Raw genomic sequence first — 14,508 nt, 5'->3', positions numbered from 1 at the left:
GTCTCAAACGCATAAAATAGCACAAAATGTATGCCCTTTCCCTTGGTGGATCGATTTGATCCATGATCGACCTCTAGGGCTGCTTAAGAAAAGCGTGCACGCGAAATTATCTTGACTAGGTGAACCTGGATCGAATTAGCGGGACTGCGTGAACTTCAATTACCTTTTATGAAACCGTTTTAGCCCAAACTCATTTGTTAGGTTAATTCAAGTCAGGTTTTGGAGTTTAATCCTTGCTTTTCTTAGCATCTTTTATGAAACAGCCCTCTGGTATAAAGTTAATAAAGATAATGAGTTAATTTTGTCAATGTCAATTATTGTTGTTGTTGTTATTATTATTATTATTAAGTTAAAAGGGAATCTTCTTTAGCATGCTGGTGCCATCAAGTTTGTGTTTTGTAGTGTGGATCATTATGGAGAGTTCAGAAGTACAGCAGAACTTCACAAATGTAGGTCGACACACAATCATTTAGTGTTTTGATGTTGATTTGTCTCATTTAGTGAAATGTTTCTCTCTTCTTGTGTTCAGATGCCTGTGATCCCACACTGGATCCAAACACAGCAAACACTCGTCTCATTCTGTCTGATAAGAACAGGAAGATCACATATGTGGAAGATCATCAGTCGTATCCTGATCATCCAGAGAGATTTGAAGTTGTTCCTCAGGTTCTGTGTGGAGAGAGTCTGACTGGATGCTGTTACTGGGAGTTTGAATGGAGCGGTTGTGCTGAAATATCAGTGACATATAAAGGAATCAGCAGGAAAGGATGGAGTGACTGTTGGTTTGGATTCAATGACAAATCCTGGAGTCTGAACTGCACTGAAAACAGTTTTTCTGTCCGTCACAATAAGAACTTCACTTATATACCTGTCGACCGTTCATCCTCTAAGAGAGCAGGAGTGTATGTGGACGTGTCGGCCGGCACTCTGTCCTTCTACAGCGTCTCTGACACACACACACTCACACACTTACACACATTCAACACCACATTCACTGAACCCCTCTATGCTGGATTTAAGGTTTATCCTGATTCCTCAGTGTGTCTGTGTGACATTAAACAACCTCCTGTGAGAAACAACAGTGATACACACACAACCGGGTGAGTGAAATATACTGTGTCTTAGTGAAGGATTTTTCCAGACTGTGATTAATAGTTCAATCCTCTGTTCTTCATTCATCACTAAACACTAGAGATGCACGATATTGGATTATTGCTGATACCTGATATGATCAGCATATATTGGCTGATGCAGATTGGATTGTTCATTGTTAGTTCATGTTAGTTCAGATCATTAAATAATATTGACAGATGATTTTAATAATGATTTGATAAACATTGAAATGAACATTAACTGAGATTAATAAACACTTTAGTGTTTTTCATTGTTAGTTCATGCTAACTAACCTAGTTTAAGTCCATAAAGTTTATTAGTTAGTTTATTCAATGCTGAATTTTGCACATTGTTCAAAACCATCTGACTCTTTCATTCCTCCTTCTTCTGGTTCTTCACAGGTTCTCTGACTCCAAACCTTCTGGGCTCAATATTCACCCACTGCTGAACTGTCAGTCTTGTGTCCATATAGCTGATTCTGATCAGTGGGTTCAGATTGAGCCGTCGGCCTGTACAGATGAAGGAGGGTCAAAGTTCAGGGTCAGCACTGACCCAGGCCGTTACGAGTGTGTCCGGACCAGAATGCGATGGGTCTGTGACTGTGACGTCACCCTTCAGTACTGTACCGTAGACGGACACTTCCTCAACACAGAGCTGGAGAGGCTGCAGTGTAACCGGATCGGTCCAGTGATTGACGTGACGGTGATCTCAGGGAAACTGGAGGAAGTTCATCTGCCCCATTACGCCTGTTTAGGAGAGTCTGACCCCTCTCTCAAAGATGCTGTGAAAGTCCTCACCGTAAAAGATGAAGGAATAACCACAGAACCTGTGCAGTTGACCCGATTCCATGCCAAGATTGTCCAACCATCCTTCTCTCTTACAACATTAATTATAAGTTGGATAATGCGAGTGTATGAACACTGCGATCTTCTTCTCTACATGCGTTCTAAAGTTCCTCTCATTCTACATGTCTACTTTTTTCCAGTTGATGATTGTGCAGAAGAAAAAGTTGAGAAGAATGAAAAGTCAAATGACCCAATCCCACATCCCAGACCTGACAGGCCATTTCAGATGAAAACGCCACACATTCTTGACGTTCCAGGTGCCTCTATCCATCCCAAAGAAGGGATCACATTCAGAAGAGAAACTGACCCAAACTTCTTCAAAGTCAAGACACGTCTGGAGAATGATCTTCAAATGACTCTTATCAGAAAGGAGGATAAGGAGGTGGTCTGGACTGCAGTATTTGAGAAAGATGAACTTGATCTGATAAATCCTAAGAGAGACGAGCCATGTCTGAATAGTGAGGCAGATAAAGCAAGATATTTCGATAACCATTGGTCAAATCTCATTCAGAAAGTCGAAAATGTCCAGATCATTGCAGATAAACTGTGTCAGCAGCAACTGATTTATGATGAACAATACTCAGAAATCACACAGAGTTTAACCAGTCAGGAGAGCATGAGAAAGATCTGTGACATTATACGCAAGCACAGAGATGATGTGAAAGCTAAATTCATCTCAGTTCTTCAGGAAGAGAAGCTTTACCACTTCTGAACATTGGTCTGATTCACACTCTGGGCTCAAAACTGCTCTAAAACAGCATCCTCTGATAAACCCAAAGCTTCTCTAGTGATGATAGAGGAAAATATGGGTTTATCAGAAGTTATCAAAATATACTTCTTTTAAAATATGTATTCATAGTAATATACCAGATACATTTATGTTTCTGCACGTCTGAGTAAAGGTTCTACATGGAAGGTAAAACAAGTACAATGTCAAAGTAAATTTATAGCTAGTTTTATATTTGTCTGTATATTTCATTCTTGTTGGTGAACTGCTGATGTAATTTTTTGTACATAAATTATGAAATTATGAATTTTACTAAAAAGGATAGTTGTGGTAAATATAGTTCAGCTCTTTCTTTCATATGATCCCTTGCAAACACACAAAAGTTTGGTGAACTGCAATGAGGGAATATTTAACATTTTCTTTATCTAATGAATTTTTTTTTTCTAAAGTGTTGTCTCAAAATTTCATATTGGAATATTTTGGATAATTCACTACATGGAAATATTCTGAATGGTAGACATTCTGAATAATGTGCTGTAAAGTAAGACTGTCATGGGATAATGCACAAAAAACTAATATTTATTTTAAATTTAAATTCCCCATACATACTTAACCCCTAATGTTGGGTAAGTTGTGCCACTTCTATGTCATTAGCACTATTTCTGTGTTCTTATGATCCTTTCCTTTATTTCTCCTGATAGAAGACAGCTGAAATCTGATTTGTTGTATAATAATGCTGAAGCACAGATATTTAGCAGTGAAGAACATGTTCTCTGAGCTTCATGTCTCTACAACAGTCTCAGTCTTCCTCCAACATCTGCAGACCTGCCAACATGTACGCATTTTGTGTAGCGGGTACGCATTTTGACCTCAAAGTACGCTGGTACGATAAAAAGCTGTCGGAGCAACTGCAGCTGGACACGGAGCTAATGCTGGAGAGAGCGGTGACGCGCACACGTCAGAGTGAAAGTGTGAAAAAACAACAGGATCTGTTGAAGAGTAACTTTAAGGCAGAGGCCACAGACGTGGACAGCATTCAAACAAAACACACGTTTGACAAAGGCAAAGGAAGACAGCAGAAAATGCAGGAAAGGCTGGAACAAATGATAAAAGCAGTTATCAGACACAGCCAGGTAACCAGACACGATGCATGTGGTGTGGTAGAATGCCAGCACACAGCAAAAATCAGTGCCCAGCTAGAGAAGTAGCATGTAACCGGTGTCAGAAAAAGGATCACTATGCAAAAGTGTGCAGGTCAGGGGCTCTCAACGAAGTTAACACAGCAGAGTCAGATGAGGAGGAAATAGCTTTCCTAGGCACAGTCAGTTCAGATGGTGAACTATGGCTAATCAACCTTAAAGTGAATGAGCACACAGCTGTATTCAAAATAGATACAGGGGCAGACGTAACAGTGCTATCTGAAGATGTATTTCAGAAAGGGCAGTTTCGGGAGCTAGAGAGAACAAAGAAAGTGCTGCAGGGTCCAGGTCTGACGCCCATCACGGTGAAGGGAAAGTTCGCAGCCACTATAGGAACAGACAATAAAAGCACCACACAAGAAGTGTATGTAGTCCCGGGTCTGAAGTTTAGCCTACTGGGACATCCAGCTATCCAGGCATGGATAGCTATCCAGGTATGGTCACTGTCCCAAAGCCAGGCAAAGATGAGGTGCGCATCTGCGTGGATCTGACCAAATTGAACAAGTCAGTCAAGAGGGAGAGACATATGCTCCCGTCAGTCGAACACACACTTGGACAACTAGAGGGCGCCAAAGTATTCTCAAAAATCGATGCAAACTCAGGGTTTTGGCAAATTCCCCTTGCCAAGGAGTCCGCTCTCCTCACAACGTTCCTCACTCCCTTTGGGAGGTTTTGCTTTAACCGCCTCTGCTTCGGCATATCCTCAGCACCTGAACACTACCAAAAGAGAATGTCTCAGATACTGGAGGGACTCGATGGCATCCTGTGCCAAATGGACGACGTGCTCGTGTACGGAGACACACAGACCCAGCACGACACACGACTGCTTGCGGTGCTGGGGAGGCTGCAGGAGGCAGGCGTCACACTGAGAGGTGAGAAATGTGAATTCTCAAAAGGCCATGTCAAATTTCTCGGACAGATCATAGATGCAGCCGGCGTGAGAGCAGATCCTAAAAAAGTGAGGGCAGTGACCGACATGGAGGAGCCTGAGGACGCGAGCGGAGTGAGACGATTCCTCGGGATGGTGAATCACCTGGGAAAGTACTTACCTCATCTGGCAGAAAAGACACAGCCACTCCGGGACCTGTTAAAGAAGCAAAACATGTTTCAGTGGGGACATGATCAACAAAGAGCATTCAACAGCATCAAAGAGGATCTGAGCACGCCACCTGGGCTGGCACTCTACAACGCAAAAGTGGAGACGGTCGTCCCAGCTGACGCGTCATCATTTGGACTGGGAGCTGTGCTACTCTAGAGACAGGAGGATGGCCACCTCAAGCCAGTCGCGTATAGCTCCAGAGCACTCACAGACACTGACAAAAGGTACGCACAGATTGAGAAAGAGGCTTTGGCAATCACATGGGTGTGCGAGCGTTTCTCAGACTTCCTGGTGGGCATCACATTCCACGTTGAAACGGACCACAAGCCTCTGGTTCCGTTACTAGGCTCCAGGAGCCTGGATGAGCTCCCGCCACGCATTCAGAGACTCAAAATGAGACTGATGGCTTTCAGTTTCTCCATCTCCCATGTGGCCGGCAAGAAGTTGGCAATGGCAGACATGCTATCAAGGGCGCCGTTGCGAGACAGAGGGCAGCCGGAGCAGGAAGAGTAAGTCAACCTGTATGTAAACATGATCATGTCAACCCTCCCAGCTACAGAAAAGAGGCTACAAGAAATTAGGGAACATCAAGATTGTGATGAAATACTGAGCAAAGTGAAAAGGTACTGTACTGAGGGCTGGCCAGACAGATCCACAATAGACAGAGCTTACCTACCGTACACACATGTCGAGGAAGAGCTATCAGTGGAGAACGGCTTATTACTGAAAGGATGTAGACTAGTTATTCCCAAGCTGCTACAGACAGATATCCTTCAGAAACTGCACGCAGGACACCAAGGTATAGCAAAGTGTCGTGAACGAGGCAAGCAATCTGTCTGGTGGCCGGGACTGTGTACACAGCTTCAGAAAGTGGTCGAGGGCTGCGACACTTGTGCAAAAGAAATAATCAACCCCAAAGAGCCACTGCTGCCTACAGAATTCCCTGATAGACCATGGGCAAAGGTGGGTGCTGACTTGTTTCAGTGGAATGATAACCAGTATTTATTGGTGGCAGACTACTTTTCCCGTTTCATTGAGGTAGCTAAACTCACATCTACAACCTCATTAGCAGTAGTGGAACATTGCAAGTCTATCTTCGCCAGGCATGGCATACCGTCCGAGGTCATGACAGATAATGGACCCCAGTTCTCGTCTGAATGCTTCACTCAGTTCGCAACACAGTGGGGGTTCACACACACAACGTCCAGCCCCAGATATGCTCAGAGCAATGGAGAGGCAGAGAGCTGTGCGGACAGTTAAAGGCCTCCTCCAGAAAGAAAAAGACCCATATCTGGCACTCATGGCTTACAGAGCCACAACACTCGCCAACGGGTACAGTCCAGCACAGCTGTCAATGGGCCAGCAGCTCAGAACAACAGTTCTGGTCACTCTGTCATCTCTCAACCCAGGCTGGACTGACATAACCAAACTCAAAGAGGAGGAACAGAAAAAGAGACTGAGATTGAGCTGGAACTTCAACAAAAGACACAGAGCTCAACATCTCACAAGACTAACACCAGGCAACCATGTCTGGGTAAAGGACACAAAGGAGAAGGGGACAGTGATAAGACAGGCGGAAGCACCAAGGTCATACGTCATTGACACTCCCAGAGGGAACCTGCGCCGAAACCGAAACCTCGTCTCTACAGCAGTGGTGCCAGCAGTGCAGACCATCCTTCCAGAGCCAGAGCCAGAGCAATCTTCTGGTCAGCCAGTGAGGTCAGATCATGCAGAGCAGGGCCCAGTTCAACCATGCGGTCCTGAGCCTCTGGCATGTTACCCTGCAAGAGAGAGACGACCTCCAGGGTACCTGAAGGACTTTGTGGCTAAATAGCGGGTACCCCTGGTGAGACTGAGTGATTTCTTCAGGGCAGAATAAACCCCCACACTCAGTAGAAGGATTGGGCAGTCTACCCCACCTTCTTAGTTCAGATTTTCAGTTAATGTTCATTTGCTTATTGTTCTTATTGTTGCTATATTGTTCTCTTGCTTATATAAGTTCTACAGGAATATTTGAGAAAAAGACAATGGGTTATGTTGCCTTATGCATAGTGCAACAGTTTGAATTGGGAACAGTTAACTTTTGATATAGTCTGTTACAGTACAGAGGGGTTAGTTTAATCTTAAGTTATATATCAGTACAAATGATCTTAGAAAGGGGGATGTAGTGTTAAGGGATTTTATAGGACACATGATGTGACGTTGCCCCCTTGTGGTTAGGTGGGGGAAGTGGTAAACCAGGCACTGTAATAAAGTCATGCATAGAGAGAACACACCTTGGACATGTCTCTCTGTGTTTATTTGTATTTTAAGAATCTGTAAATGACGGACGCTTTAGTTAACACAACCCCTCGTTATATGACTAACTTCTTGATATTCTTGAATACACGATACGTTTTGCTCTTATTGGTCCTTTCTATTCATTGTCAACTGTTTTCTATAAATATGTTTGTATTGGCTAACCTTTAATCAGCGAATGTTTGTCTTGTTCAAAGACAGCACGTTACAAATAGAAACCCTTTTTTTCCTGTGGGATTTAGTATCATATTTGGATATTGGAATAATAAATTAAGTATTTTAAAGGAATCACATGTAAACTCAATGTTTACTGTTTTCTAAGGGTTTCTTAATTTTAGACTAGTTTTCATTACAAAACCTGTATAAAAGACTTGACTGTCAGATTAGTTGTATGTAAATATAGCCTACTTGAAATTGCAAATAAATTTTTTAGTCCATATTAAATAATTGAATGCAATTAACTTCTGGTTGTCAGTTTGTATAAGCACACATTATACAATGCAATATTAATCATGAATTAAAAAAATGCTTTTGAGCAGGTGTAGTGAAATTTTTAATTGTGTCAAATCATAAAACTTTAACAGTCAAAATTAGATCAACAAAGATGGGTGTGTGTGTGCTTTGTGTATTGTATTCTCAAAAATGTAAAAAAAATATATCACACTGGTACTCTAAATTTTTTTTCCCAAGGTTGGCAGGTTTGCATCTGTCAGATTCAACATTGTTCAGCGCTCACGTGGCGCTAAACATCCTTTACAATAGAATTAAACCCATTAGAAAACTAAAAGAAGGAGAGATTAGGGAATGGGACACCCTACTGTTTTGTGGACTTAACGGATATGGGCACGCGGCAGCCACACTTAACGCCACTGCGGAGGTTCTTTGACTGCGGAGCATTACGTTGTGAAAGTGCGGACTCAGAGGAAGATCGTGAGGTTTTAGAGTGCCATTTGGGACAGGGCCATGGTTACGGCCTTGGATTCAGCCGTTGACACCTGAGGCTAGTAATGGGCAAATGAAGCCTCATGAAGCACTGAGGCTTTTCTCTCATTGTTTCTGGAAAAGATTCAAAGCTTCAAGAGTGTTGAAAACAGCGCCATCTGATGTGTAGTAAAACGTAAAGCAGCCAAAAACCCTGTGAAAGACAATAAGAAGCTTCGTTGGACGAAGCAGCCACCACAGTTTCACCTTAAGTGCTCAAATAAAAGCCTAATAGTGCGTGCGTGTGTGTTGAATTTATCTCTGTGGTAAATTAATGTACCCATTAAACTATGGCATTTAATGCCAGTATGAATATCAATATGATGTAACAGAAGAATAAATGTACACATGTATGAATTGAATATGGCAAATATTTTATTTTCCTGAAATAATTTGTATTCTACATATTACTTGTATAACTGGGTATTTAAAAATGTAATTGAATAAGTATGAATAAAAACCTACGCATAAAGTAAGGTTCAAAGTAACTTCGTTTGTCATTGGTCACGTGATTTCTATTTTACCAACATAAGCCTCGAATCGAGGCTTCACCTGGCACGCTCATTTATGCTGGGCGCAAGCTCCGAAGCCTCGGTTCAAATGTCACATCACTACCTGAGACAGGCACTTTGCGCATGCGCAGTCTTTTGTGCAGAAACCGAAAGTTCCTTAGGAAATGTAAATTCATCTTCAGAAGTTTTGAAACAGACAAAATATCACACCACGGTAAGATCATTTATCTGCTTCTGATATCATGTCATATTATGTTTTTACAATAAATGTGTTTGTACGCTTCGCTATCATATTAATCTGGATCTTCAAATATTGTCATTTTATGGAGTTGTGACGCATGTAAAAGAGTTCACCTTCAGGATTATAATATTACCGATGTCTTAGGGATTCTGCTTTTATTTGATTCATTTATAGGTTCTTTACAATCTGAACGATACAAGGTGGAAATGTAAACATTAAAGTAAATAACTAAATACTTCCGCGCTTCTGTAGGCCAGGCGTCGATTCACAGACGATCGATCGTCTGAAGCTTTAGTGAGAAGATCGATTATGACATACTGATGTATTTTTGATCGCTATAAAAACTCTACCAGTTTTTATCTGACCTTTGTCTAATTGATAGATTTATCTCATATCTTGCTTTTAATTTGAAAGCAATTTGCATTTAATAAAATAACCAGATACACCCTTACAAAAATAACCTACAGGAATCCTGCAGGATTTTCATTTTTTCTGCAGGTATCCTGCAGGAATTATAAAATCCTGCAGGATTTTTCACTTGTACTGCACAGCAGTCCTGCAGGAATTATAAAACCCTGCAGGATTTTTTAAAAAATCTGCAGGAATTATAAAATCCTGCAGGATTTTTCACTTGTACTGCACAGCAGTCCTGCAGGAATTATAAAATCCTGCAGGATTTTTTTTAAAATCTGCAGGAATTATAAAGTCCTACAGGATTTTTCACTTGTACTGCACAGCAGTCCTGCAGGAATTATAAAATCCTGCAGGATTTTTTTAAAATCTGCAGGAATTATAAAGTCCTACAGGATTTTTCACTTGTACTGCACAGCAGTCCTGCAGGAATTATAGTCCTGCAGGATTTTTTACTTGTGTTGCATGTTTCTGTTGTACTGAAGGTTTCATTCTAGAACATGTAGGAATGTCCTACACATACTGCTGCACATACTGCGCTGTACAGCACAAGTGAAAAATCATACAGGAATTTTAAAAAAAATCCTGCAGGACTGCCGTGCACCTCACGCAGAAACAAAATGTTTGCTTACAGGAGTTTTCCCTGTAAATGAAAAATAAATAAGTCAAAAAATATATATAAAAAAACCCTACAGGTTTTGGATTCAGGATAGGTTATGTCTAGACTAGAGAATAAAACTCTGATAGTTGCTGTAGTTTTATTCATACAATTTTTATTTAATTAGATTCAAGTACATTTCATGGAACTATTTTGGATATATTATGCTCTGGCTGTTGGCAGCAACGAGACAAAACAATGAGTCTTAACAAGTAAATTAAAAAAATTAAGAGTAAGAATAAATAGGCAATTATTAAAAAAAAAAAAACATTTCTCTAAATCATTTCAAAATTATACATTTCTGCAAACATCCACGACATGTCAACATTCAAGAGATATGAGTCTGTATACTGTACATTTTTACCTTTTATAACATGAAGATGCAGCTATTTTGTTTTTAATCCAACTCCCATCTATTTGGTTGGATGCAAAAAAAATTATTTGCAAGACCTGGTAGGTCCTTGAGGTAGACACAGGTTGAATGTATGTCTGTGCATTTGATAAGTTCAACTGAGTCAATCCCTCTTTCTTTTAAAATGCTTTTTGCCGTTATCCCTGATTCTCTGTCTTTGCTGATGTCATTACTTGTTGTTTTCATAACATCAATGAAGGCATGACCCTCTCCTTGCGCATTGCCTACGTCTATAAATGATCGTACTAATGCTATAGACCCATGTTTGGTTTGAATTGCATGGTTGATTCTTTTAGATAAAGATTTAGCTCCTTTTGAATGAATTCGCTTGCCATTAACCACAGCCCTAGAATAAAAACTGAAAGCTTTATTTGCACTAAAACCTGACTCTTGAAGGATATGAGACTCTCTTGGGGTTGGCTGTCGTACATGTGGGCATCCAAGAAACATCACGCTAGAACTACCAATACACTTTGTCACAATATTGGTGCCTCCCAACATTTTTTCAACAAAGCTTTTGCTTTGCCGTGTTTGTTCATCACTGAATACAGCAGCAATGAGTCGTGGAACATGTTGGTAAAGGTTAAACATGTTAACAATTTGTTCTGCTACAGCTTGTGTGCCATGAAAGAGTTTCTGAAGGTGTCCATTCTGGGACTCATATAAGAATGCACTGTGACTCCATAAAGGACCCCAATTTTTCACAGATGCTGCTGCATGTACAAGTATGTGGACATTATAAGACACATGACACTTTCCATACTGAGACTCAAAACGGCCCACAAATGCTTTTAAAAGGCCATCAGCTTTGTCAATGTCGTGGGGGGAAATTGAATCTTGAAGGAGAATGTATGTAGCCTGTACTAGAAGTAGTAAATGGTCAAGATATTGTCTGGGTAAAATGCCGAACAAACAGGGAAGGCTGTAAAATAAGAGAAAGTGTCTGTATTCCGAAGCTTTCCAATATTTACGCAAAGAAATTGAACGGGGTGGTCTTGTTATACTTGTAGGTGGTTTAATGGCAAGTAACCTTCTTTCAATCTGCTCGTTTTCTCTTCCAATGTACCAAGGCTCTGTATGGTATTTGGAGTCAAACCATAGGGTAGTCAGCTGGCGACAAACACCAAGTAATATGCCATGCATATAATCATATGCAAATCCAGAAACCATATTAAAAAACATCAGCAGCATTAGAGGAGATGGACCTTTTACGCCATTTATGCATGTTCCAGAACCAACAGCTTGCTGAGCATCTTCAGTGTGTTTTCTGTGTGATCTCAGCTCTGGCCCTGTTGACTGCAAAGGATACACCCTAGTAAACCCATTACCTTTTTCTACAACTTCACCCTTTTGATAACACCAGTTACAACCATGCTCTCCATTAAACTGTTTGACATTCTGTACAGCACAACGAGCCACTGAATCACAAATGCAAAGCAAACTGTATACATGGACTACTGTTTTTTCACCTTTCCACTGACAAGGTAACCCTTGGTTTTCAAGACTACGCAATTCATCAACAAATGATTGCAGAAACGAGTTCATTTCTGGCTTTTTTGGCCCAAACCACAAACCGCCAAGAATGACATGCTTTGCCCTCAGATTAGGGGGGAGCTCGTTGATTGTGACTTGAAGAGGCCAGATATGAAAAGGAGAAGATTTGAAAATTGGAACACCATCAACATTCCAGGACACTGAAATATTCAACAATTTTGGGTCATTCAGTGCATCAATCGATTTGTACATAGTGCCATCAAATATGTCTTCAACATTTTGTGAGTTGCGCTTTGTCCTTGACCATTTGTAATTCAAAGACTGACAAAAATCTGTATCTTGAAATTTACCTCTTAATTGATCTGAAATAGATAATTTGATAAAGACAGAGCCAGATTTGATTAAGTTTTCCATGTCCCCTGGGGTACCATTGCATGAAGCACAATGGGTGGGGATTTCACTACCAAAGAAATGTTGGCAGGATGGGCAAATATACTGGACTTCAAAAGTGTCACAGTGAAAGGATTTCATGAACTTGTATAAGCTATCTGGAACACCATTGGTTGAATCAGGACAGTGGAGATTGATAAGATCTAACAAGTCACTCAAAGCCACTTTGGATGTTGTATGCCTGAGGCTGTAGGCAAGTATGCACAGCAGAGATTCTTCATTAGTGATTTTGGCATTTGGATATATTTTTTCCTCACTGGCACACTCCTCTCTTTCTTCTGTGCTTCCCTCACAAACTGCACTGTGGTTTCTGACAATCTAGAAAGTAAATATTGCACTAATTACAAGCTGACACATAAAGAAGTGTGAGCTTTAAAAAAAAAAGCATGAGGCTATAGACTAGATACATATTCTAAACTTTATTCTCACATGAGTCTGTGGAAAGTTCTCATCAGCTGTACTAAAAACATCACCCTCGTCATCAGCAGAAAAGCCTTCCTGTCAGAAATTGTGCATTTATTGCACATTAAAACAAAATCCATATGAACACCGATATTTACAAATGTATGCAAAAAGCATTGGATTAAAAAAAATATCAGAAATCCATTCTCACATCAGCATCTGAAAAGTTTCCATCAGCATCGCTGACGACCTCATTCTCTTCATCAGTAGAAAAGTTTCCCTGTGAGACATGTACAGGTACTTGGACCACTAGTTTTATGCATGTACTTAAATTTTGTAAATGTTCTGGCTGATAAAGGATCAAAGAATTGCCAACCGTATGACAACAAGGAAGCACAATTCTAAAGAAGATTAACTTTGAAAAATAAAAAAATTAAAAAAGCCTATTCTCACATGAGCATCAGGGCAGTTCCTGTCAGATTTGCTGATATTGTCACCACTGTCATCATTGGAAATGTTTTCCTATAAGTATGAAATTATAAACATACAGGAGCATGTTAGACATGGTTTCTTGACTACAACAAATGGCCATGAATTTATCACTGAAAATGTTTTTTAGGGCAACATTAAAACCTGAAATACTTCAACTATATCGGGAATAAGCCATGTCTTGTATGATCTTCTCTTTTTTGCTCCTGAAGAAGAAAAAAGAGCAGATTTCTTGCTTATTTGATTAATGTAAGTCAATATGCAATTGTACAATAAGAAACAAATTGCCTAAAATACAGTTATTTGCATTCAGCAACCTATTATATTCTGTGTCCATCGCCTTTTTGTAGCTGCGGGAACAGGTGCCTCTTCATTTAAGTACACTTTATACTCCATATCCTTCAAAAAGAAACACGTTAGTGTTATTTCTTTGTAAATATAATAAAGAATATATTTTTTGCATTACCCGAATAGCTTAATCCAAATGAGAACATTTCCTAAAAATGACTACAATAACGAATCTGGGTATTGACAAAATTGACTTAGTTAATTGGAAGACATATTTTATTTTAGAAGGCTATTTTTTTAAAGAAAAGAAAAGTTTGGTCGTAAAAGTCTTAGTGTTGTCTTTCACCCTGAAAAAGAAGCTCGTGTAATTTACATAAAGAACCGGTAAATTAATCTTTTCACTGAGGTGACGTGTTTCATTGACGCTCACTTGCTTCGCGCAGCCGATTCACGTGACATCATTGCACGTCATTCATCAACTGTCACTTTGTATCGTGAAGGTAAGTCCGCCTTTTATTATATAATTATATCGTTATAATGCTTTAAATTACTGTTTTGTTATACATTTCTAAAATAATGTGTATTTGTAACACTAAAACATATGAAGATGTTTTTCTTTTCTTTCTTTCTTTTTTTTTTTTTGCTGTCGATACATTATAGGCCAGTATTATATTATAGCCTATAACTACCATATACCGCCTACATCAAAACTTTTTTTAATAAATGACTATAAAAAGTAAGCCGTAACTATTGCTAACAAAAAACATTATTATTATTATTTTTTTTTTTTTTGCTAATAATTGATATCTTTGTTACCTTAGATTAGAAATAAATTATCTGCACCGGACGAGACCGTGAGCTGACTAGTCGCTGGCTGGCCTGGTTGCGT

General features: G+C 39.9%; 4 protein-coding genes across 10 annotated transcripts in view; 3 read left to right on the top strand and 1 right to left on the bottom strand.

Moving 5' to 3' along the window:
• The first annotated feature begins 413 nt into the window (after window positions 1-413).
• Window positions 414-2,670, top strand: LOC125271538 (NACHT, LRR and PYD domains-containing protein 1 homolog). The gene is made up of 3 exons (XM_048195573.1): window positions 414-420; window positions 530-1,100; window positions 1,515-2,670. The coding sequence occupies exons 1-3, from the start codon at window positions 414-416 to the stop codon at window positions 2,668-2,670; spliced, it is 1,734 nt and encodes a 577-aa protein (XP_048051530.1).
• A 6,193-nt stretch (window positions 2,671-8,863) lies between these two features.
• Window positions 8,864-14,508, top strand: part of LOC125271592 (NACHT, LRR and PYD domains-containing protein 12-like) — a 296,158-nt gene continuing 290,513 nt past the window's right edge. For all 7 annotated transcript variants that reach the window (XM_048195699.1, XM_048195693.1, XM_048195696.1 and 4 more), the window contains exon 1: window positions 8,864-8,988. The gene's annotated coding sequence lies outside the window, so the exon portion shown is untranslated. The remainder of the gene's footprint in view (window positions 8,989-14,508) is intronic.
• LOC125271537 lies at window positions 9,940-14,478 on the bottom strand. The gene is made up of 8 exons (XM_048195571.1): window positions 14,436-14,478; window positions 13,649-13,730; window positions 13,476-13,537; window positions 13,296-13,364; window positions 13,054-13,122; window positions 12,870-12,938; window positions 12,071-12,758; window positions 9,940-9,965 (listed from the first exon to the last, which is right to left on the bottom strand). Exons 2-8 carry the CDS (start codon window positions 13,725-13,727, stop codon window positions 9,940-9,942), a joined length of 1,062 nt encoding a protein of 353 aa, XP_048051528.1. The 5' UTR covers window positions 13,728-13,730; window positions 14,436-14,478.
• The window catches only part of LOC125271602 (BEN domain-containing protein 6-like), a 3,432-nt gene continuing 2,257 nt past the window's right edge, over window positions 13,334-14,508 (top strand). The window contains exon 1 of the mRNA XM_048195714.1: window positions 13,334-14,508. This exon is cut by the window's right edge and continues 4 nt beyond it. The gene's annotated coding sequence lies outside the window, so the exon portion shown is untranslated.

The sequence above is a fragment of the Megalobrama amblycephala genome, linkage group LG7 (assembly GCF_018812025.1).
Source record: "Megalobrama amblycephala isolate DHTTF-2021 linkage group LG7, ASM1881202v1, whole genome shotgun sequence".
NCBI lineage: Eukaryota > Metazoa > Chordata > Actinopteri > Cypriniformes > Xenocyprididae > Megalobrama > Megalobrama amblycephala.
This window is presented reverse-complemented; position numbering and strand designations above follow the sequence as displayed.

What these genes read in the sequence shown, in the direction of transcription:
- LOC125271538 (XM_048195573.1), top strand. An exon ending in AGTGATACACACACAACCGG is followed by an intron (nt 1,101 to 1,514) that starts GTGAGTGAAATA and finishes GGTTCTTCACAG; the next exon opens with GTTCTCTGACTCCAAACCTT.
- LOC125271537 (XM_048195571.1), bottom strand. Translation starts at nt 13,727, where the DNA reads ATGGAGTATAAAGTGTACTTAAATGAAGAGGCACCTGTTCCCGCAGCT. An exon ending in ATATAGTTGAAGTATTTCAG is followed by an intron (nt 13,365 to 13,475) that starts GTTTTAATGTTG and finishes TCATACTTATAG; the next exon opens with GAAAACATTTCCAATGATGA. An exon ending in GGAACTGCCCTGATGCTCAT is followed by an intron (nt 13,123 to 13,295) that starts GTGAGAATAGGC and finishes CATGTCTCACAG; the next exon opens with GGAAACTTTTCTACTGATGA.